General features: G+C 42.5%; 1 protein-coding gene across 1 annotated transcript in view; it reads left to right on the forward strand.

Annotated features, from left to right (window-relative positions):
* Positions 1 to 1,438: 1,438 nt before the first annotated feature.
* CLCN1 (chloride voltage-gated channel 1) overlaps positions 1,439 to 23,020 on the forward strand; it is a 69,299-nt gene continuing 47,717 nt past the window's right edge. The window contains exon 1 of the mRNA XM_069866216.1: positions 1,439 to 1,641. Coding sequence (XP_069722317.1) covers positions 1,591 to 1,641 — 51 coding nt within the window. The 5' untranslated portion in view covers positions 1,439 to 1,590. The remainder of the gene's footprint in view (positions 1,642 to 23,020) is intronic.

The raw sequence follows: 23,020 nt of genomic DNA on the forward strand, positions 1-23,020 counted from the left end.
GCAAGCATCTGCATGATACAGAGGCTACACAACTTTGTTTCAACTTTACTGACCAGCAGTGATCTCGCTGTTGGGAAAAGGAGCTGCAACCAGGTAATACAGCTGGGAGAAAGCGAGTCAGTGTGAAATAAGAAGGTAAAAGCTCTGTTCTCATTAGTTCTAAAATAGACCCCAGTATCCAGATCCACTAGAAGTAGCCATTTACTGTCTCCTCTGTGACACCTAGAAGGGTGTTTCCCAGGGTGTATTCCTGGTAGTACAGAATGTGAAGTAAGCAAGATGTCTGTATTTTCATAGAAACCAGTTTTGAGCTACTAGCACAGTTTAAGGAATGACTGTAATAGCTGGGATAGCAGGAAAGTGATAACAAGTTTACATTTTTGCCTCAAACCCAATCAAATAACAAGGTCAGAAGTTCTCTTGTGTGGGACAGGGAGTGAAAAGAGTGAACAGGATGTAGATGAGGTATTTTGCGTGCAAGGAAATCGTTGTGTTTATTAGCACAACAATTCAGTAAATAATTAGAATTGTAGTAAGTCTGAACTGGTTTTGTTTCCCTATTTGTCATTATGAAAAGTAAGATTTTCAAAAGATTTGACTTTGTAAAAATAGTCATTGCTCTCCTTAAAAATTAGGATGTACAAAATGGTATTGAAAAGATCGGGCCAAGCATCTGTAAAATATCTTCTAAAATGAAATTTATGCCAAGCTGAGATTCCTAACATGCACTTTACTTGTGTTGTGAAGTATGTTCTTACCCTTGTCTTCAGGGTATGAAAATTCTTCACTACATCACAACACTAAATTAAGTTAGGAGAAGGAACCTCCAGAGGTCCCTTTCAACATCAACCACTTTGCGATTCCCTATGAAAAAGACACTGAATGTTGATCGTGCCAGTGGATGAAGGTTCATGAAGGTACAAAGTCTGTAAGGAAGGCTGTTCATTAGTGGTGAGGGATTGTGGGCAGGGAAACAGCAGTAACAGGTATGCTTTAGAAAAATTATGTTAAATGTGAGCACGCCATGTAATTGATGTAAGGAATGTCTTCCAAAGCCTGCTAGGAGATTCGCCCTCTCAGATGGTGATATTTAACGAAGTTGTCCCTTGACAAAGGTTGAAGGAATAGTCCTGCTCAATTTGCAAGATGTTTCTTGTCTCTAATATTGGCAATTTTTTATGTTTCCAGCTTCTTCCCAAGTTTTCTCTGTCATCATCCCCCATTCTTTCTATGGTCCTGCTATTGAACCCTTCCAAATGCAGTGAAGAATGATACTGCCTGAGAGAGGAGAGGGAAACTTTGCCTTCTGTTGATTTACTGAGCTGTCTTGGTGCCAGGGCAGCAGAAAGATATTAAAGCAGGGAAGCGACTGCTGTGTCCGAGCAGACTGAACAGGAGGGGGCAGGGAGTCTCTGGTTACACTCTCCCTCTCTGAATTTCCCTCACCAGTAACCTTCTCTCTCAGGGTGCTCAGGAGGGTTTTAGCTGCAGCCTTGCAGCTGTTTCACTTCATGATTTTTGCTGTGGTGAGAAGACACGAAGACTTTACCCTGAACAGCCCTTACTCCACAGGACATTGTCTCTGGGGATATGACTGGGGATGCCTCTCCAACCAAAGCGTTCCGATACCAAGAAACTCTGGTGAGTGCAATACCTACAGGAGGACAGAATGTTTCCTAAGTGTTCCCTTTTCTGCTTAAGGGGCTAAACACTTTATCTGTAGGCAAATATGCTTCCCTGTTTATATTGGGAAGAATCTGTGAGAGTTCTGCCTCAGGGCATGACCCAGTAGTGTCTTTCTTCAAAAGAGAATGAGGTCATATTCTCCTTTTCTCAGTAGTAAAATGGGAATCATTCCTAATCTCTATGGGTGAAAAATTTATATCGCTGCATGCACTAGACAAGCTAAAAAATCCTGGAAATAATCAGGGCTGAGTGTATTAAGGATGCAGAGTCTACAAAGCTGTACAGAAATGCAATTGCTGGTTGTGAATGGGTTTCCTAATTGCAGACATCTACAGAGAGGGCACTGAAATCTTTCCCTACCCTTTGCTACAGCTCCCAGAGAATGTGGTTTAGGATTTGGCCATGCTGGGTGTTAATGGATTCACGAAGTGTGTTACCCTGTAGCATCTTTCAGGCACATCGCACCAGGGTCTGGCACTGCTTTGTTTTATAGGTATTTGGATGCAGATGGTTGCTCCACTTTCTGATTTAAATACTTTAAGAGATTACTTCCAGCTAGGATAACTATTATTTATTGAATCTCATGAGTCCTCACAGTTCTCTGGACAAGCTGAGGTAGCCACTTTTACAGTATCTAAAATTCCACTGCCTTTGGTTACTGAAGGGAGCTTTGGCATCATACACTCTTAATTGCCCAAGGAACAGCATGAATCTCAGCCTCTAAAAGTGAATGGTGGTCTGTTTGTACCTGAGCATGCAAAGTTCTGGTAGCAGTGTTTGGAGATCTGTGCTGGATCTGAGGAAAACATGAAATCATGTCTTCATTGAGCTACTTCAAATAAAGATGGGTAAACTCCTTTACAGAAGCTAGATCACCTGGTTTACTAAGGGGATTGTATAATTACTTCTGGGAAAAGAAAGTTGTGATGAAGACCAGGAGAGAAGTTCTCAGTCCAAAATTTTCTGCTGCTAAGCCTTGCATTTGTGGCATATGACATAGTGCCTTACAGATGAATGAAGAATTGTATGATCTGTAGTGTGACCATATAGCCCTTTAGGACTAAAATCTTAATTTCAAATCTAGATTTGTGTACTGAATGGAAATTTCTTAGTGCTCCACAAAGGCACATCACAAGCACAGTCCCTCAACTCAACAGTGTTTTACTAAGAATGCTGTTTATCACTAGTCAAGGTTTAACTTTGCTGAAGGAGCCAATCATTCCAGTGGAAAGACTGGATTATGAAATATTTCATCTCTGTTTTCCTGGATTTCTGTAGTCCAATACAGAAAAGTAGCACCAGCTCTAGGGCATTGAGACTGGGCTTTATGTACAACACAGTGGGCCCCTCACTACAAGAAGGATGTTGAGGTTCTGGAGTGTGCCCAGAGAAGAGCAACAAAGCTAGTGAAGGGGCTGGAGAACAAGTCTTATGAGGAGTGGCTGAGGGAACTGGGATTGTTTAGCTTCAGGAAGAGGAAGCTGAGGGGAGACCTTATTGCTCTCTACAACCACCTGAAAGGAGGTTGTAGAGAGGAGAGTGCTGCCCTCTTCTCCCAAGTGGCAGGGGACAGGATAAGAGGGAATGGCCTCAAGCTGCACAAGGGAAGGTTCGGACTGGCTATCAGGAAAAAAAATTCCACAGAAAGGGTCACCAGGCACTAGAACAAGCTGCCCGGGGAGGTGGTTGAGTCACCATCCCTGGAAGTATTTAAAAGATGGGTAGATGAGGTGCTGAAGGGCATGTTTTAGTGGCAGATAGGAATGGTTGGACGTGATGATCTAAGAGTTCTTTTCCAACCTGGTGATTCTGTGATTCTATGATTGCAGTGGCCCATTTGCACAGTATACAAACAAGTGAAGATTGTGGTGGGAGAATAAGAGTTGGGTTCTGAGATCAAAAATTCAAACTGAATCAGTTTATGAATTGATCATGTTACACAGGGACTGTAAGGAAATACAACAAAACTGCACAAAAGGGGTGGTGAAAAAGAGAGCTTGAGAAATACAGAATATGCTACTTAGGGAAAGTACCGGTATTTCTTCTGTAACTGTTACAAACTCATGAATCTCTAGAATTTTCAGGTTATATCCTAGACTAGTAACTAGACTAGTTACAGTTTTAAATCAGTGACAGTTTTCTTCAATGCTTGTAGGAAGGCACAACTTGTATTAGATTTCTTGAGTTCAAAATGCATAATCTATAAAACTTGAGCTGAGGCAAGTCTTCTTTGACAAAACATTTGTACATTACTAAATAGCTATCCAGGAAATAAAGCAAGACTGTATTGCAAGCATGTACTGCATGATCTTAATTTATTAATAATTTTTTTCCCAAATATTTGCCACTGTGAGCTTTTTTGGCTTCTGGACAGGACAGGTTTGTGTAACTAATTGTAGTGATTTGATCTCTCAAGGCTGTATAAATAAACCCCAAATATCTGGGTTTTTTTAACTGAATTCAAGCCACCCACATCCCAGATAAGCTTTATGATGCATAGGCAACTATGCAATTTCATTAAAGAGGTGACTATACATTTCTGAACTGTTTGAGAATGACCATATGCTTGAGTCCCTAGTGATAACCAGCAGAGTAGCAGCTAGTTACTGAGAGCAGCTAGTTGCTGGATCTAATCCAGGCATCAGTGCTAAGTAGATGCTGAATCATTAACTTTGATGAAGGATGTATTATTTCTCAAAAATATGAAAAATGAAAACCAGTCATAAGGATTAGGTAGCAAGTAAGCAAGTGACTGTAATTCTGGATGTAGATACCTCAGGTGGTTCTCAGACACTTTAGGGACTTGAGTGTCTTAGCAAGTTATGCCTTAAAATGCTCTTTTTGTGAGCATGCTCCTATCAAGTATCAGCGTTACCGCTATCCACTTCATGTAGTCAGTCATGTTAGTTCTTTCTTGTTTGGTGGGTGAGCAGTGGCAGAGAGCACTTCCAAACTGATACAGCATACATCAATTTTCTTACATAAAGCAATCAGTCTTCTGTGGATATGCTGCTCTGCAGTAAAAGAGAGACAGTAGGTCATCACCTGTCTTCAAAAACTATAGAAATGACTGCTATATCCCTCTGATTTAGAAAATATATTGCAGTGTCACAAACCAAAACCGAAGTTCTATATGAAGCCCTTACACCTTAAGATGAGGAAAGATGACAGACAGGGTAGTTGCTGGTCAGCCTTGAAGGTCACAAATCACCTACATGAGAGTGGTGATGAGTCAGCTGGTCATTTCTTGTCCTTCAATCCCCTCTGTGGTTAAAGTATGTCAGCTTATTTCTATACCATGGCCACTTTATTAAATTTTTCTCTTCCTGGCTCAGACTTTTGCAATTTCTCTCCCATATTCTTTTGGCCATTTCTTTCGCATGTGTTCATTGCTTCTTTGTCACTTACTCTTTTACCATTCTCTTCTTATCCTCACATACCTTTTTCTCAGTCTTGTCTTCTGCTGTGTCTCCTCGATTTGTTTCTCTGCTGTTCCTGCTCTCAGTATATATGAAGCCAAGTGTTAGGTTTCACAGCTGTGTTTTTCTCTGTGCCTTCCTCACATCACTGCCATTGGATTCTGTTCTAAAAATAGCCCATGTAACCCTTTCTCTGTGATGTCCCAAGGCAGTGGGGGATTCTCCACAGCGCCCCCCCCCCCTTTTTCATTTTGAATATATTGTCAATCATGCAGAAAGTAACATTAGAAGGCAGAAGAGACCTGGAGAATTGAAACCATGAGAAAGATCACTTGTTCAGATTTCTATTGCTAATTCAAAAGCTGGAGAGGACAAAACACAGATGAATATAGGAACAAGATCTACAGTGCAAGATGATGATGACATTGGAAAGGAAGGAAGGGACTCTTCAGTTTCTTGCTGTCTGATTAACAGTGCAGGCATTTAGGACCATCATCTACTGCTATTAGGGAACAATTTTTAGCTTCTGATATTCAGACTTTGGGGTCACCTATTGTATACTGGCAGTATTTGTTGGCTCACAGGCCAGCCCTTTACTGAAACTAGCAGAGGCAAAAAAGATGATGTCCATTGCCCATCTTCTCATAAGTCAGACTGGAATTTAAGACCTACTGAAGATAAAGGCTTCCTATTCACTTGCCCATCATATCCACCTTGCCATCTCCTTCCCCTTGCTTTGACTCGGTTCTATAGGCGTATTTGCAGATCTGCATTTATTTTGCTCCCCACTTCCAATTAGTGATATCACAGAACTAATGCCTTTCCTTGTCAGAAATTTGCTGCAGGAATCAGTGACAGAATCTTGTCCTGGCTGCGTAGTACAAATGCCTGGGGAGCTGAAAGGCATTTCACTGCAATGTACACACAGTAGTGATCCTCTTCTGTAACATTCATTCAGTCACTGGGCAGACAGACCACCTGAATTTGTGCTGTGGGATTGGGCCGAGGCCTTTCCCAGCTGAGGGATGGGCTAGTTTCAGAATCCCAGTGAATAACAACACATTTCCAGTGCCACACAGCGTGCCAGGAGGAAGGCTGAGGAAAATAAAAAGGAGAACAGGTCTACTAAAAACTAGCTTTGTCTTAAAGTAACATGAATTTTGAATTTTAGTGAGGTGGAATATGCATGGCATTCACTGATTTTGGATTAGGAGCAGGTTAAAGGATGGTTTGAGTACAGATTTGCTTCTCCGGAATGCCAAGCTCTAGAGACAAATCATGAGTTAATAGCTGTCCTACCCACCTTGTTTGCAAACAATATATGTAAGAACACCTTCTCCAAACAGTAAGGCAGAGCTCTGTCCATCACTGCATGGAAAGATGTCCAGAGCTACCCAGCTTGTTTAAAACATGGGTATAGGTGATTTTCACATAGATCACGGTGGCCATGAGCTCCAGTGTGAGATACAGCAACTTCTTGAAGAAATTATCTTCCAGTTTGTACTGCTAGCAGATCTGGTCTTCATAGTTCTATTAATAATCTGAGGTTGCCTACCAGGATTTTGGGTTTGTCCCTGTTAAAGTAAAAAAAATAAAAGACTAGAAAGATTTAGAAGAGAAAGACCCTCTGGCAGTATCCTGTCCAACCCCTGCTCAGGCACGAATTTCCCTTTTTGCAAGTCATGGCTCTTCCCTCTTGCACTTTGTGCCTCTCTGGGAAAGGTCTGTCTCCATCTCGTCTATACTCCTCCCCCTGCTCTAAGCAGTGGCAGAAAGCAAACAGACCCTCCTCAGCTCCTGTTCTCTGGGGTGAATAAACCCCCCTCTGTCATCCTTTCCAGTCAACAACCCAGGCAAGACTTCCCAAAGTGACACCCACAGCTGCATAGCAGTCTTGTTTATTACTGACCTGAATGCTTTTTCCCATGGAGAAAGTTTGATTTAACAGTCACACGTGCAGCAGAAATGGCACCAAAGGCTTTGCCTGCTGCTTGGCACTACCTTGCCTGGCTGTTGCCCACCACAGGAGCAGTTGCATCCTCACAGGAACACTTTGCCTGCAAGACACCTTACCCTAGATGTCACAGTCATAGACTCATACAATAGTTTGGGTTGGGAGGGACCTTAAAAACCATCCAGTTCCAACCCCCCTGCCATGGGCAGGGATGCCTCCCACTGGATCAGGCTGCCCAAGGCCCCATCCAACCTGGCCTTGAACACCTCCAGAGATGGGGCAGCCACAACTTCCCTGTGCCAGTGCCTCACCACTCTCATAGGGAAGAAATTCTTCCTTATGTCTAGTCTAAATCTGCCCCTCTTCAGTTTATACCCATTGCTCCTTGTCCTATCACTACAAGCGTTTGTAAAAGGTCCCAAGGTGTAGAACCTTGCACTTGTCCTTGTTGAACCTCATGAAGTTCACACAGAACCCTGGCAGAATGCTGCAAGGGTCTTTTTCTGTTCTTTGCGGAAAAACATTCTTTCACCCATTTTTCAGTGTCATTTAGGTACTAGTTTCTGTCATGAAGGTGTCCAGAACTATATGTTTTAGTATGTTATTCTCAAACAATACGAGATGTCCAGGCACAACATGAAGATCTCACACACCAGGAGCTAGCTGAATAGCAGTGGTGGTGTCTCTCAGCACTGCAGGGGTCTATTCCTCAGAAAGCTGTCACAACTATAGCAGAGTAACAATAAGAATGTCCTTGTACTTCAGTGAGTTTATCCAGCTACATGTCTCTTACTTATAATGCTATAAAATTTAAGCTTTTCCATAAATTGTACAGACCTCCTGTTCAAGCAATAAATGCTAAGGGTTGGCAGCATGCTGATCAAGCCAACTCTTGCCATTGATCTTGTGCTGCAGAGTGTAAAATAGACTGCTTGTGTGTTAAATGGCATAAGGAGGCATCCCACGTTTGTTTGAAACCTGATAGGGTAGCTGCATGTTGTAAGCCTTTTTATGTGGACAAAAAAATGCACATAATTATTTTGACAGCTGATACCTGCAAGCTATTTTGCCAGTTTAACAAGTTAAACTATTTCAGACAAGTTTGGGTGCAGAAGGGAGACAGAAAGACCATGTACTAGCATTCCAGGTATTCAGAAAGTTAGACTTGTTGCTAGTAAAATTGTCAAAAATGGTAGCAGTGGGTCAACTGGAATACAGAGGTTACTGCCCAGCCTGTACAGCAGGTGGCATGCAAAGTACAGTCCATGAATAAAAAATGCATCAGTCCAGACATGTGTAGCAAATACAAATCCTCAAGGTGAACTTGGCTGCTGTTGTGAATCTCCACAAAATCACAGCAAAGAACCTGGGCATGATGAAGAGAAGCTGGCAGCAAACACTATGTAAAAATGGATGACAAAGAGCGAGGACCCTTATTGGAAGACGATGAAGTCAGGGAAGCATTAAACAGTCTGGACACACACAAATCCATGGAACCTGATGGGATGCACCTACAAGTGCTGAGGAAGCTGGTCAGCTTCATTGCAAGGCCACTCACAATTATCCTTCAGGGGCCTAGGAATTGGGAGTGGTTTGCTAAGATCTACAGACTAGGAGATTTACAGATCTACAGATTTACAGATTTACAGATTTACAGATTTACAGATTTACAGACTAGGAGAAGTCTGTCTAGAAAGCTGCCTGGAGGAGAGGGACCTGGGGGTGTTGGTTGACAGCCGACTGAACATGAGCCAGCAGTGTGCCCAGGTGGCCAAGAAGGCCAATGGCATCTTGGCTTGTATCAGAAACGGCGTGACCAGCAGGTCCAGGGAGGTTATTCTCCCTCTGTACTCGGCACTGGTGAGACCGCTCCTCGAATACTGTGTTCAGTTCTGGGCCCCTCACCACAAGAAGGATGTTGAGGCTCTGGAGTGAGTCCAGAGAAGAGCAACAAAGCTGGTGAAGGGGCTGGAGAACAGGCCTTATGAGGAACGGCTGAGAGAGCTGGGGTTGTTTAGCCTGGAGAAGAGGAGGCTGAGGGGAGACCTCATTGCTCTCTACAAGTACCTGAAAGGAGGTTGTGGAGAGGAGGGTGCTGGCCTCTTCTCCCAAGTGACAGGGGACAGGACAAGAGGGAATGGCCTCAAGCTCCACCAGGGGAGGTTTAGGCTGGACATTAGGAAAAAATTTTTCACAGAAAGGGTCATTGGGCAGTGGAACAGGCTGCCCAGGGAGGTTGTTGAGTCACCTTCCCTGGAGGTGTTTAAGGCGCGGGTGGACGAGGTGCTGAGGGGCATGGTTTAGTGTTTGATAGGAATGGTTGGACTCGATGATCCGGTGGGTCTCTTCCAACCTGGTTATTCTATGATTCTATGATCTGAAAGAAAAAAATTTCAACTCCTGTCTTCAAAAAAGTCAAGAAGTCCACCAAACTACAGACTGGTCTGCCTCACCTCAGTTTCCAGAAAAATGATGGAGCAACTCATCTTGGGAACAATTTCCAGAAGAGGAAGGTGACTGGGAGTAGCCAGCAAGGATTTATGAAGGGAAAAGTCCTGCTTAACCAATTTGATAGATTTCTGCAGTCAGATGACTGCTTGGTGAGTGAAGGGAGAGCAATGGATTTTGTTTATTTTTTTTACTTTAGCAAGGCTTTAATGACTGTCTGCCACAATATCCTCATAGCAAGCTGATTAAATAGAGGCTAGGCAAGTGGACTTGGAAGTGGATTGAAAACTGGCTGAATTGCAGGGCTCAAAAATTTGTGATCAGTAGCACAAAGTCCAGTGTGAGGCCACTTATTTGTGCTGTACCCCAAGGGTCAGTACTGGACCTAGTACTGTTTAAGATCTTCATTAATTGTCTAGATGATGGAACTTTTAGAAAATTTGCAGATAATACAAAACTGAGATGAGAAGTTGATATACCCTAGTGTTGCACTTCCATTCAGAGGCACCTTGACGGGATGGAGGAATGAGCAGAAAAGAACCTTGTGAAGTTCAACAAAGGGAAATGTAGAGTCCTGTACCTATGGAGGAATAATGCCATGAACAAATACCTGCTGGGTTCTGACTAGCTGGAAAGCAGCTTGGCAGAAAAGGGCTTGGGGGTTCTGGTGGACACTAAGTTGAACATGTGTCAGCGGTGTGTCCTTCTGTCAAAGAAAGTAAATGGTATCCTGGGCTACATTAGAAGTCTAATGGGACATGTCCCTGCCTATCGCAGGGGGGTTGGAACTGGATGATCTTTAAGGTCCCTTCCAACCCAAACTATTCTATTATGCTATGATTCTATTGTCAGTATCCTTCATCTCTGCTCAGCTGTGGAGAGGCCACGTATGGAGATCTGTGGCCAGTTCTGAGCTCCCCAGTTCAAAAGAGATATGGAACTGGAGAGAGTTCTGCAAAGGGCCACAAAGACAATGAAGAGGCTGGAGCATCTGTCATATGAGGAAAAGCCTGTGAGACCTGGGACTGTTTAGCCTGGATAAGAGAAGGCTGGGAGGGTGTGGGGAGGAGGCGGGGAATCTCATCATCTAATGGGAAATTGAAGCTGATGAAATCACACTCTTCTTACTGGTTCCCAGTGACAGAGTGAGATGGAATGGGCACAAATTTAAACACAGGAAATTCAGTCTGAACACAAGGAAAGCAGGTGGTTTTTTTTTCTGTGATTGATTACTGGAACAGGTTGCCTGGAGAGGCTGCAGAATTTGCATCCTTGGAGGTAGTCAAAAGTTGTCTGGCCATAGTCCAGGACAACCTGCTCCCATTGACACTCCTTGAGCATGGTATTGGTCAAGACAGTATATATCCCATCTGTAATAAAATAAATTACTTGGAGGAGCAGCAATGCAAGCTACCTCCGTGTCAACAAGATTATTGTCTTCTAAATATGACACAGAAAGTATTTTTAATTTTCATCTGTAATGAATTCTCTTATCTACCCTTATTTTTAAAGGACTTCTGTTAAAAAAAAAATCAAATGCAATTTTTTTGCCTGTCTTTAAATTCCAAGATGTTATGACTTTAATAAGAATAAGATGCATGTTATCTGACCAACAAATTTTTTTTTGGTTCTGAACTCACTGCCAGCCTCCCAAGATATAGCAAAACAAACCTTCTCAGTTTACTTTCTCCATATCACTCATGATTTTATTCATGTGCCACCCTCATTTCCCTTTCTAGCCAGAGAAAGTCTGCCTAGCAGTTCCTCACACAGCTATTCCATAATTTTGACCATCTTCTGAAACTTTTCCAGTTCTACCATATTCTTTTAGGTATTGGGGGAATTATAAATGCAAATATTGCTCAAGATATAGCTGCACATTGCATTTTATGTAGTCTTATTTTCTCAGTTCTTAACATGTGGGTCTAAAAAACATACTGAGGGAGTCATTATTATGACCACTCTGTTTGACCTTAAGGCTTTGTTCTTATATAGTAAAAGTCAGCTTAAATAGTAAAAGTTGGACGATTCTTGCGTATGCAAAGACAGAACATCTGTTCCTCCTCCCAGTAATCACTTTGCATTTATCATGACTGTTTCATCTGTCATTTTATTGCTCGGTCATTCTGTTAAGGTCCTTGTACAGTTCTTCAGTCGGCCTTTATTTTTACTCCTCTGAATAACTTGTGAACAAACTGTGAGCCCTTTTAAGGATGAGAGAGGTATGTGATATTACACCTCTTTGCATTAGGTTTATTATCGGTAGAGGACAAGGCACTGAGTGTATGCTGATTTTAGTTCCAATTCCATACAGAAACAGGACGTGTTGGAAACCTCACTTCCATTAACCAGAAGTCCATGATGCTCCAGGCCCATATGGTAAAAGAACTGCAGGTTCACCTAAGCTTTCCAAGAATGGTGAAGGCAAATATAAGATTAAACAGGTCACAGCTGTTCAATATAGTAGTGGCAGAAGAAAGAGCTAATAAGATGTAGGAACTTTATTCCAGAGGTACACAAAACCCCTCCTGTTGGGAAGATTAAGCAAAAGCTAAGTGAGTTCTCCTCCTGCCTAAACTTCTGTTTTAATGCTTCATGTGAGGGTGTATGCTGTGGCTGAGATGATCTATTGACTGCCACATGTAACAGCTTCTTACTTAAATGCTGCTTCCCTGACCTACAGTGAACTCATTCAGAGCACGACACTGACAAGTCAGCTGCATAAAGACAGGAACTTTTTTCCACCAGTTTACCTTTCACAAAGCTAAGGGCAGACATATCAGGGTTGGTGCAAGGAAGGTAATGTGGCTGTCCCTTTTTATGCCTCTCCTAGTTTTGAGGCAGTCGTGAAGGTTCAGACCAACACTGAAAAATATTGATGTGCTGTGCTCCCCCTTTGTAACCCAGCCTCTTCTTTACCTTTCAAAAGCAATCTGAACTACCCCATGACCTCTAAAGAGTCCCTATAGATGTATGTACATATGTGTGTGTGTGTATCTATCTATCTATCTATCTATCTATCTATCTATCTATCTATTCGTCTACCCTTATACCAAAAGGCAGAAGACCAGAATTGAGACTTGCCTGGAAACATGGAATAGGGGCAACTAAAAAGTTCAAGTTCTGGTAGACTACTGGCTTCTGATTAGGCAGGCACACTATATGACAGGCAGCCTGTTCTGCACAGTGTGGTGTGTTCCAGCCTAAATAGTAACCCTTCACTGCACAGAAAGGGACAGGCTGCAAGAAATAATCCTTCCCCAAGGTACCTTCCACTTTCTGTTCGGTTCTAGCCCTGCGCTACCCCACATCACTCTTATTGTTTACTTTTACTGTTCCGTCACTGTGGGAAACTCCTTGAAGCATGAATCACAATGGTTTAAACTCATGTGGCAGTACTGACAACTGCCCAAAGTACACTGCTGGGTCACCCCTTGCGAGATCTGCCCCACTCCTTTATCAGAACAGAACCCCAGGAGCCTGTCAAGTACTGAATTTACCTTTTCCTTTGAAAATGTCAGTCCTGGGAAAGAAAGGGAGTGAATTCACATATCCTCAGTTGGCAGTAAAAGATTCACTGAATTTATCTTGCTCATTATTTCTTGATGTGCTGTTTCTTCCAGTCTTATTCAGTTTATATTCTACTCATCCACCTAATTCCTGATACGTTATGGAACCTGACATCCTTATAGCAAGTACATAGTAAAATGTTAGTGTAATATATTAACAAAACACCCTAAGATACTCTGGCACATCCTTTCCAAATCCTTCTGCAAGAACTTCTGGCTCTTTCCAAACCTCTAGTTGTTTCCACTTCCAACACAACCCCTGCTCATGAGTGTAGGCTTCTCTCTCCTTCTCTCCACTTTCCCAGATTAATGTGTTTGGGTTTGTAGTAAATGGACCTTGCCTAAGGTAATGAACATCAGCTGATGATGTAGGCAAGGGATAGGCAAGGAAGGAGAGGCGGAAGGTGGGTCTATATATTAGGGAGGGTTTTGATTATGTAGGGCTCAATGATTGTGATGATAATGTTGAGTCCTTGTGGGCAAGGATGAGGGGGAAGGCCAGAAGTTATCCTGCTGGGAGTCTGTTATAGACCACCCAACCAGGATGAGGAGGTAAATGAAGCATTCTATAATGTGACTGGCAGAAGTCTCACAATCACTAGCCCTTGTTCTCATGGGTGATTTCAACTTACCAGACATCTGCTGGAAAGATAACACAGCAGAGAGGAAGCAGTCTTGGAGATCTCTGGAGTGTGTGGAAGATAACTTCATGACACAGGTGGTAAGTGAGCCTACCAGAGGAGGTGCGTCGCTTGACCTGCTGCTTACAAACAGGGAAGGACTGGTTGGAAATACGATGGCCAGAGGCCCTCTTAGGCTTAGCAAGCATGGAATGATAGAGTTCTCAATTCTTGGTGAAGTAAGGAGGGGAGTCAGCAAAACCACTGCCATGGAATTCTGGAGGGCAGACTTCAGCTTGTTCAGGTCACTGGTTGAGAGAGTCCCTTGGGAGACAGTCCTGAAGGGCAAAGGTGTCTGGGAAGGCTGGAGATTCTTCAAGAAGGAAGTCATAAAGGCACAGGAACAGGCTTTCACCATGTGCTGTAAGACAGATGAGCAGAGAAGATGACTGGCCTGGCTGAACAGGGAGATTTTGCTTGGACTCAGGAAAAGAAAAAAAAAAAGGAGAGTTTCCCACTTTTGGAAGAAGAGGCAGGAAGCTTTGGAAGAAGGGGCATGCACAGAGAAAATTAGGAAGGCAAAAGCCTCACTAGAACTCAATCTGACCACTGTTATAAGACGTAACAAAATCTGTTTTCACAAATATATTAACAACAAAGAAACCCAAGGAAAATCTTCATCCTTTATTGGAGGTGGGGTGGGAGGGGGGCATTGCCACCAAGGATGAGGAAAAGGCTGAGGTGCTTAATGACTTCTTTGCCTCAGCATTCAATAGTCAGACCAGTTATCCCCAGGGCATTCAGCCCCCTCAGCTGGAAGACAGGGACAGAGAGCAGAATAACCCCCCTACAATCCAGGAGGAAGCAGTTAATGACCTACTATACCACCAGGACACTCATAAGTATATGGGGCCACATGGGATCCACCGGAGAGTACTGAGGGAACTGTTGGAAGAGCTTGCCAAGACACTCTCCATCATTTATCAGCAATTCTGTTTAATAGGGGAGGACCATCTATAAGAATTGCCATAAGGAGGATCCCAGGAACAATAGACCTATCAGCCTGACCTCGATACCACAAGACTATGGAATAGTTTATTCTGGATGTGCTCACCAGGCATGTGCAGGACTATGAGGGGACCAGGCCCAGTCAACACGGGCTCATGAAAGGCAGGTCCTGATTGACCAACCTCATTTCTTCTATGACCAGGTGACCCACTGGAGGAGGGAAAGGCTGTGGATGTTATCTACGTGGACTTCAGAAAAGCTTTTGATGCCACCTCCCACAGCATTCTCCTAGAGAAGCTGGTAGATCATGGCTTAGGTGTATTCTTCACTGAGTAAGAAACTGGCTGGATGGTCAAGCCCAGAAAGTTGTGGTCAATGGATCTAAATCCACTTGGTGGCCAGTCACAAGTGGTGTTCCCCAGGGCTCAGTGTTGGGTCCAATCCTGTTTAATATCTTTATTAATTATCTGGATGAGGGGATTGAGTGAACTCTTGGTCGGTTTTTAGATGACACCAAATTGGGTGGGAGTGTCAATCTGCTCCAGGGCATAAAGGCTCTGCAGAGGGATCTGGACACGGTGGATCAGTGGGCCGAGGCCAATTGTATGATATTCAACAAGGCCAAGTGCCAGGTCCTGCACTTCAGTCACAACAACCCCATGCAACAATGCATGCTTGGGGAAGAGTGGCTGGAAAGCTGCCCAGCAGAAAAGGACCTAAGGGTGCTGGTCGGCAGCCAGCTGAACATGAGCCACCAGTGGCCCAGGTGGCCAGGAAGGACAACAGCATCCTGGCTTGTATCAGAAACAATGTGGCCATCAGGAATTGAGAAGTGATAGGATAATAACAAGTAATAGGACAAGAGGAAATGGCATCAAGTTGCACCAGGGGAGGATTAGATTGGATGTTAGGAAAAATTTCTTTACCAAAAGAGTGGTGAAGCATTGGCACAGGCTGCCCAGGGCAGTGGTGGAGTCTTCATACCTGGAGGTTTTCAAAAAGCATGTAGATGTGACTCTTCATGACATTGTGGCATGGTGGTGTTGGGCTGACAATGGGACTCGATGATCTTAGAGGTCTTTTCCAACCTTAGTGAATCTATTGTTCTGTGGCATTTTGTTACTGAATGTAGAGGATTGTGTAACTGACACAAATGATTCTATTACAGTTTATGAGCTGACTTTCATTTTCAGGATGAAATTTTACAACATAATGTAATACAACCTAATGACAAGTAGCTGTGAAAAGGGAAAGACTTATCTTCTTCCCTCTGTTCTTCGATGTGCTTTCCTACTGCCCTGTCATCATGGGTCTAATGCCCATGACAGCAATGTTAAATTAGCTCAAGCCAGTGATTAAACAGAAATATAACCCATCAAAACAATTAGTTTTCCATTGATCCAGCTTGGTCTCCTCTTAGTCATAGGATTGCTCAGGGCCCATGAAAGGAAAAGAAAATCTTTTTGGTCATACAGCTTCTTGCTGCATGTAGAGAGCGACCTTGTAGAGGAAGGACAGACCAGCTGCAGGAATCAGGCTTCTGATACTAAACATTAAGAAGGTTATCAGCACACTTTCAGACTGAAGATTTAGCAGAAGATAACCAGTGCAAAACCATATTTTCTTCAGCTTGTTTCTATGAAGGATAGTGAAGTTACCAAAATCCTGCATCCTCAAGTGCAGATCACAGAAAAACCAAATTAGACACAGAAAGCAAAAATGGTTCAATTTAAAAGAGTATGAGAACAAGAACTAAATAGTGGTATACCTACTTCTATGCAAATTCTAGAATTATGTAAAGTAACACTTAGGCCTGAGCTCTTGTCCTAACAGGAGATACACCAGGCATATTAAAACTTTGTGGCAGATAATCAATGGGAAAATGTAATACCAGAATACAAAATATGCAGAAAGGTAAGGTAAACCATACTAGTGATAGAGTAGTACTATATGCTAACAATAACATGGATTGAACCAATGTGAAACCTGGATTGAACTAATATGTTGAAATGTCAGACCTAAATAGGAAGTTTATAGTGTTGGATCTGCATCACTACCTCCTGAACCTAGACACTGTGACTTGTTGATTGAGATCAGAGAGCTAGCTAGGGTAGAACCTTTAGTAAGTAACAAAAAACTACAATGACCCCCCATATAGGCTGGGCAAATGTCACACTGGGATGTGAAGTAGTTGCAGTCAGAGATTGTGAAATAGTCAGCTAGGAAGTCCACAAAAGGTTGTGACTAGACACTGTGCTAAACAATTAAATTTCTCAGTTGAAACCACTGCTTCATAGTGCCAGCAATGTGCTTGGAGTCAATGTCCCCATAGAAGCAATAAGGGTCAAAAAAATCCACTAGAGTGGATCAAACAGAACCACATAAAAATGCAGAAGCCTTTTAGCCAATCAAGCGATGTCACCGAAAAACCCAAAACCTTTCCAGAAGAACTGGACATTAATGAAGGATACTAAAGAGAACAGGCCCACGTAGGAAGCCCTCAGTCCTTCTTTCATCTGCTTCAGACCATTAAAAGGAGTGCTGTCCTCTGCCAAGATGCAGATTATATGCTTCCTAGAACCCTCTCTTCTTCTATGATGTAGAAGAAATGTGTGATATGATCTGTCTCCCAAAGAAGCTGCATTAATAACCAGAAAAAAAGGAAAAAAACACACCAGGACAAGCAAACTTCAAACCCTACAGCTTATCCCACTTCTCCCGAACTTGCTGTAGAAAGATGGATCACAAGACAGGCAAACACCCATACAACTCCAAGAATCTATTACAGCCGCCCTCTTGCCACATCCTTCTGCTAGCTGCCATCTCTGTGTGCAGCTGTGGCAAGATGGTCAGCAGCACACCATTGCTCTAAGTCTTTGGCAGTGCCTTTGCACAGGTCTCATAATGTCCGTGTTAAAATGGCCAGTAGGCCAACAAGAAGTGATAGCAGCCCTCACAGTGAGTACATGGTCATCTGGGAAGGACAACAGTTCAGTGACAGAGGATGTGACAAGTTTTAGTGCAAGATGCAGATTCTGTCTAGCCAGGAGTGGCTCAGCCTGATCTCTTCCACTTGGATGTAGGTGAAAGAAGGCCTATTATCTGGTTAGAGGTGGCACAAGGCATTCTTTAGGGAGTGCTGACGTCCTTCCTTCCTAATTACATCTTCCCCTTTTCCAAAGCAGCTCTGTGAACAGGGCAGAAAAAAAAAAAATCAGAGTCAGGGCCAGATATTCCTGTGGACTGACACATCTGTGGAAGGCAACATGATAAAAATGACAAGCAGAGCTGGTATCAGACCACAGATATTAAAGATGTTAATGCACTTCCAAGCAGATCTGAATGTGCAGCAGCTGACTTAGTACAGCGATCATGTTCCCCAGCATTCAAGACTATAGGTCATGAGAGGACAGGGTTGCAATCATCAGTGTGGCAAAACTCAGTTTGAAATTGTATAGACAGACATGTCTGTCCAAGTGGCCTTGCCACAAAGTACAGTTAGATTGCCAAGGTGAAGGTCTCATGCTAGAACACAATAGACAATCCTTCTGCCCAAAGCAAGGGAAGTACCCAGCACCTATAGAGACCTTCCTTCTCTTTCATGGGGTTGAATGATGGGATTTTGAGCTATCAGTTGGAAAGAAAGAGAAGTGTAGTGAGGAACCTGATGGCCAGCAGTAGTGGTGCCACCAGTACCAACAGTGCCACACACCAGCAAGTTCTGCAGCCAGAGCTGTGCCCCCTTGGTCTCTTTCCCTCCTTGAGTAGGGCCACCACTGATGAAGATAAGGTTGTAAACTGCCATGGCAAGGGTCAGCTGCATCTTATTCCCAGAGCTGTGAGTCTTCAGTAGGTGACACACCTTGTCCTTCAGCACATTGTGACTTGTGTGAGCAGACTTGTTCTTATAGCACCCAAAAACCTGTAGGCTGGGACATTTCTGTTCTTCTCCTATTAAGTAAAGGTTCCTGTCCCAGCCAGTGCACCCTGCACAAGCAGCACAGTGTGGGGTTCGAAAAATTTCACAAGGACCATCCCTGCCTATATTTTTTTTTGTTTTCTGAGTGATCCACATCAAATTACGCTACAGACAGAATGCCATTTGTGGAATGAAATGTGACTCTGACACAGATAAACAAAAATTGAGTTATGGCCCAGACCAAGGGCAGTGTCTGGACAAGATACTACAAATAATCTCAGTGATTTTGGTGACTTTGAGAGCATATGAACAAGGCTGTGAGCAATGCTATTAAACATAAAAACGCGGCATCCAAAAATCAGTAGTTTCTCATAAACAACCAGAGTTAACAGCTTCTAGAACTTATTTAATTTACCAAGTTAAATGAAAGTTAGAATAGCTACTATCATTTATCCTCTGTGCCTTCTTTCTCATTGCCTCATTATTCCTCCACCACCTCTGACTTTGCTCAATATCTTCTAATGTCTACAGGCCCTTCACAGATTCCTGTTCCAGGTTTAATGTTTTCAGATGGCATGGGCATTAAATATCAGCCCTGGGACACAATGCCTTTTATGGGGCACATTCTGCACTTTCCTCCACTGACTCAACTTGTCCTGGGATTGAAATACTAGGCTACCTGTCTTTTTGACATCTGGAGATTGTTGCTCCCTCACGGCCCTGGGGTACTTTTTGCACATTTTTCCCATTGTGACAGTCGTAATTGACACTTGCTGGTAAATAAAATGCCACTTTCATTTAATGAGTTCCACAGAGAAAAGACTTTCTGCAGTTTTCTTGCCAAAGTGTGACCTAGTACATCAACCTCAATGCACTTGCTTGACGCAGTTCTTCCCCCAACATTTCCCTATGAGTTAAAGCATGGAGGAAGTCCAGTGAATCTTATGCTGACTCCTACTGTCATTCCTGTATCAGCAGCCAGTGATAACAGGAAAGGTTATTGCCAGAGGGGAATTGCTTCGCCCTTGTTTGTGATGGATTTATTATTCTGGCTGCCAAGAGAACTACTGTCCTTCATCTGTTTACCTTTGTCTTATCTCATATTACTACAAGGGATAGTTTTATGGGAAGCAGGCATGACTCCTGCTATACAGGAGGGTTAGGTGTTTTTGTATAGATAATCTGCATTTGGATGGGGGAAGGAGAAGGAAAATGGGACACTTAGTCAAAACTACAAGATTTACTAGTATAAGTGTGATAATTGATAAGGTATTTAAATATCTTGAATAGTAGTGATAACATGTCTGTGCTACAACGCTTATATTGACATTATTTATCTCAGCTGAGACAGGACAGGACACATTAGTACAGTCAGCAGCTAGTACTTGGCACAGAGGGATTTCGTATAAGTAGTTTCTAGGATTTGCTCTAACAATGGTGAAAATCTGAAATGTGAGCAAGACTCAGGTACTATACAGAGAAAATATTTATGTCTCCGCTGCAATCAGAAAAGACAGTCCCCTTCCTCATTTCTAGGTATGTTCCTGATCTCTTCTAACATTCATGTGGCAATACATCAGCTAGAATGGAGAGCTGAGCTGTCTGAAAATTAATTTTTTGTTGCATCAAACTTTTTGATCACTAGTTCCAGTACCTAACAATTTAGGGTTGCTGTTTTCAACCAGTCTGCTCCTTAAGTTTCCTAAACCAGTAGTGTGATCAACCTCTCAGAGAGATCAATGATCCCAGGGCCACAAAGAAGTGACTTCTCAAGCATTTGAAAGTAGAATACGTATCAGGAAAATTAAATAAGTTATTCATTTCCTTGCATACCTCTAATCCTAGCCAGAGCCTCGTGGAGATAAGAGCCCATACTCCAAGTGTCTTATTCTTACCCAACGCCAGCTCAATCATAAGTTTAACATGTCCTTGAAACCTTCCCTTTTCAGCTCAGACCAAATAATTTTGCTTCATAGCCACATCCTTCTCATAAAATTTTCAGCTATCATCACATTTTTTCCTAGTTAGCCATGGCTTACATAAGAGACATCATTCTTCTCTTGAAACTAGCCAAGTCCAATACAAAACAAGGAGCCCTAGCACAGCCTGTGCCAGCCCAGTTTTACACAGCTCATCACTGCAATTTTTTCCCACCCTCAGGATGTCAATCATGCTGCTGTGAAATTGTATGACTGACAGATTGAATATGCAATTATTAATTTTACTTGTGCAACAATCCATCTGGAGGGAGGAGAGGAAGAAAAGCACAAATTATCTGCCATGCGCTGCCTGCCATCTCTCAAGGGTGGTTTTAGCTGACAACAAAATACAGGTCATGATGCGGGTGAGTTGCTAGGGACCATTCACCATTTAGAATTAGAGCTCAAAATACAGGTCATGGTGCAGGTGAGTTACTAGGAACCATTCACCATTTAGAGCTCATCATCTGGATACACAGGTAAAGAGCAATTTCCCAGAGGGTCTGTAGATTGCCTATCCTGAAATAATAGCAAATTCACAAGCTTAGAAGCATCTCTAATACGTTTTGATGACTAGAGATTAACCTATATTTCCTAGATGTTCCTTAGTCCCTTCTACTAAAAATTTCTTCAAGCTGATTACTTCAGAGAATGTGCACAGTACAGTTATAAAGAGTTTTCTGCCTCTCAGCAGTATAATTTTACTTTTATTCTTTTTTTTTGCTTTAATTTTTTGATACTTGTGTACACACTGTACCTATTTAGTTTGTTCTCAGTTATTCTAAGACAAAACAACCAGATTTCTACACTACCAGTAAGACACCACTTCCTTTGGAAAGCCATTGAGCATATGCAAGGAAGAAATTATTTAAGAGAGGCTACAGGGTACTGTAGGGTAGAGAGTCACTGAGGGAACTGAGGGTTGCAATTTAAGAAGAGAGGCAGCTGTGGGGGAGGAGCCATCCAAGCTGTGGAGGTGTGGAAACAGTCTCCTAGGCAGTGGAGTGTAAGCACAAAATTTTAGCAGCTCAGAAGGTCACTGAGCTAATTGCTACCAAGGTTGCAGTGAGCGGAGGAGGATTGCATGTAAACTATATATTTAATTCTGTGCTTCCTGATTTACCTGCTTTAAGTTTTCTCTGTTCAAAAAAGTCAAATAGTCTTACTTTTATTCTAATAAAGACTGTTCTACTTTGAATTTTGAAGACTGCTTGTCTTGACCAGAGAGGTCACCAAGAGGTCATCTAGTTAGATCTGCCTTAAATGGATGAGTTAAGATCCACTTATAAACACTAATTTTGTTATTTTCTCTTTCCTCTGGCTTCCCATGTCTTGCTCTTCCTGCTAGGTTGTTTAAATTTCTCTGCTTGTTCTTTTTGCTCTCAGTTCCAAACTGCGACCACACTGTGATATGCGATAAGACAACCTCAAATAACAATACCTTACTTACCAGCATCAACACAGATATGGCTTTGCTTCATTTTATTTTGGGGAGAATTTACCAAGTGCTCTGTGCAGACCGTCACAGTTCTGTTGTTTCTGTAACAGGGACATAATTCTGTCCCTTTAAATCTCATTTGTATTTTGCCAAGTCATGGCATATCATAACGTCATATTACGTCATATCACAATGTCATTGTGTCATATCATGATCTATTCAAGTTTCCTTTTAAGTTCACCTATTCCAATATCTGCTTCAATGGTTCCTTCGTATATTTGTGTTCCTGTAACTATTCATCTGCTTTCAATTGTTAGATCTATTTTTTTTCCATTCTGCCTCTTCTCCGGTAACATCATTATCTCCCTACTTCAGTTATCAAAAGCTGATGAACCTCAAAATCTGCCCTGCTTCTGTCAATTCTACTCTATTCAGTCTAGTAGTAGTCAGTACATGTCCTCTTGAATATCATCATATTATCTTGTTATTTCTCCATGATGAAAGTCCTTAAACTTCCTGGACTTTCTCTTTTCACTTTTTACTGTGAACTCAACCCTTCTTTCAAGTGTTGTTGGAAGTGTTTCAATAGAGTTCTCTGCCATCATCTCTCCATGTTCACCCTTGCTGGCAGCATGCACATGCACAGCCTAAATTTCTGTATTTTTCTGCAGTTCAAACCTTAGTCCACAATCTATTTCTTTCTTTCACTATAAAAGCTGTCTTTCCTCCCATTCTCCCTCCCTCTTCCTAACCCTTTTTACAGCATTCTTTCTCTTCCAAAGCTCCAGCTGTCTCCTGGTAGCTCTTTGAAGCCTCCATGGATGTCTTGTCTATTAAATGTACTATAAGACATTGCCTTGTTTTATGTCCACTGAGGTCTTTTTCTTGCTTTTTTCTACATTTTTTCTCTGCCTGAAGCTATTGCTTGAGGTAAAGTACACTTACTGTGACTTCTTTCTGTCCTGCATCACATCCCCTCA

This window comes from Phaenicophaeus curvirostris, chromosome 1 (genome assembly GCF_032191515.1).
Source record: "Phaenicophaeus curvirostris isolate KB17595 chromosome 1, BPBGC_Pcur_1.0, whole genome shotgun sequence".
Classification (NCBI taxonomy): domain Eukaryota; kingdom Metazoa; phylum Chordata; class Aves; order Cuculiformes; family Cuculidae; genus Phaenicophaeus; species Phaenicophaeus curvirostris.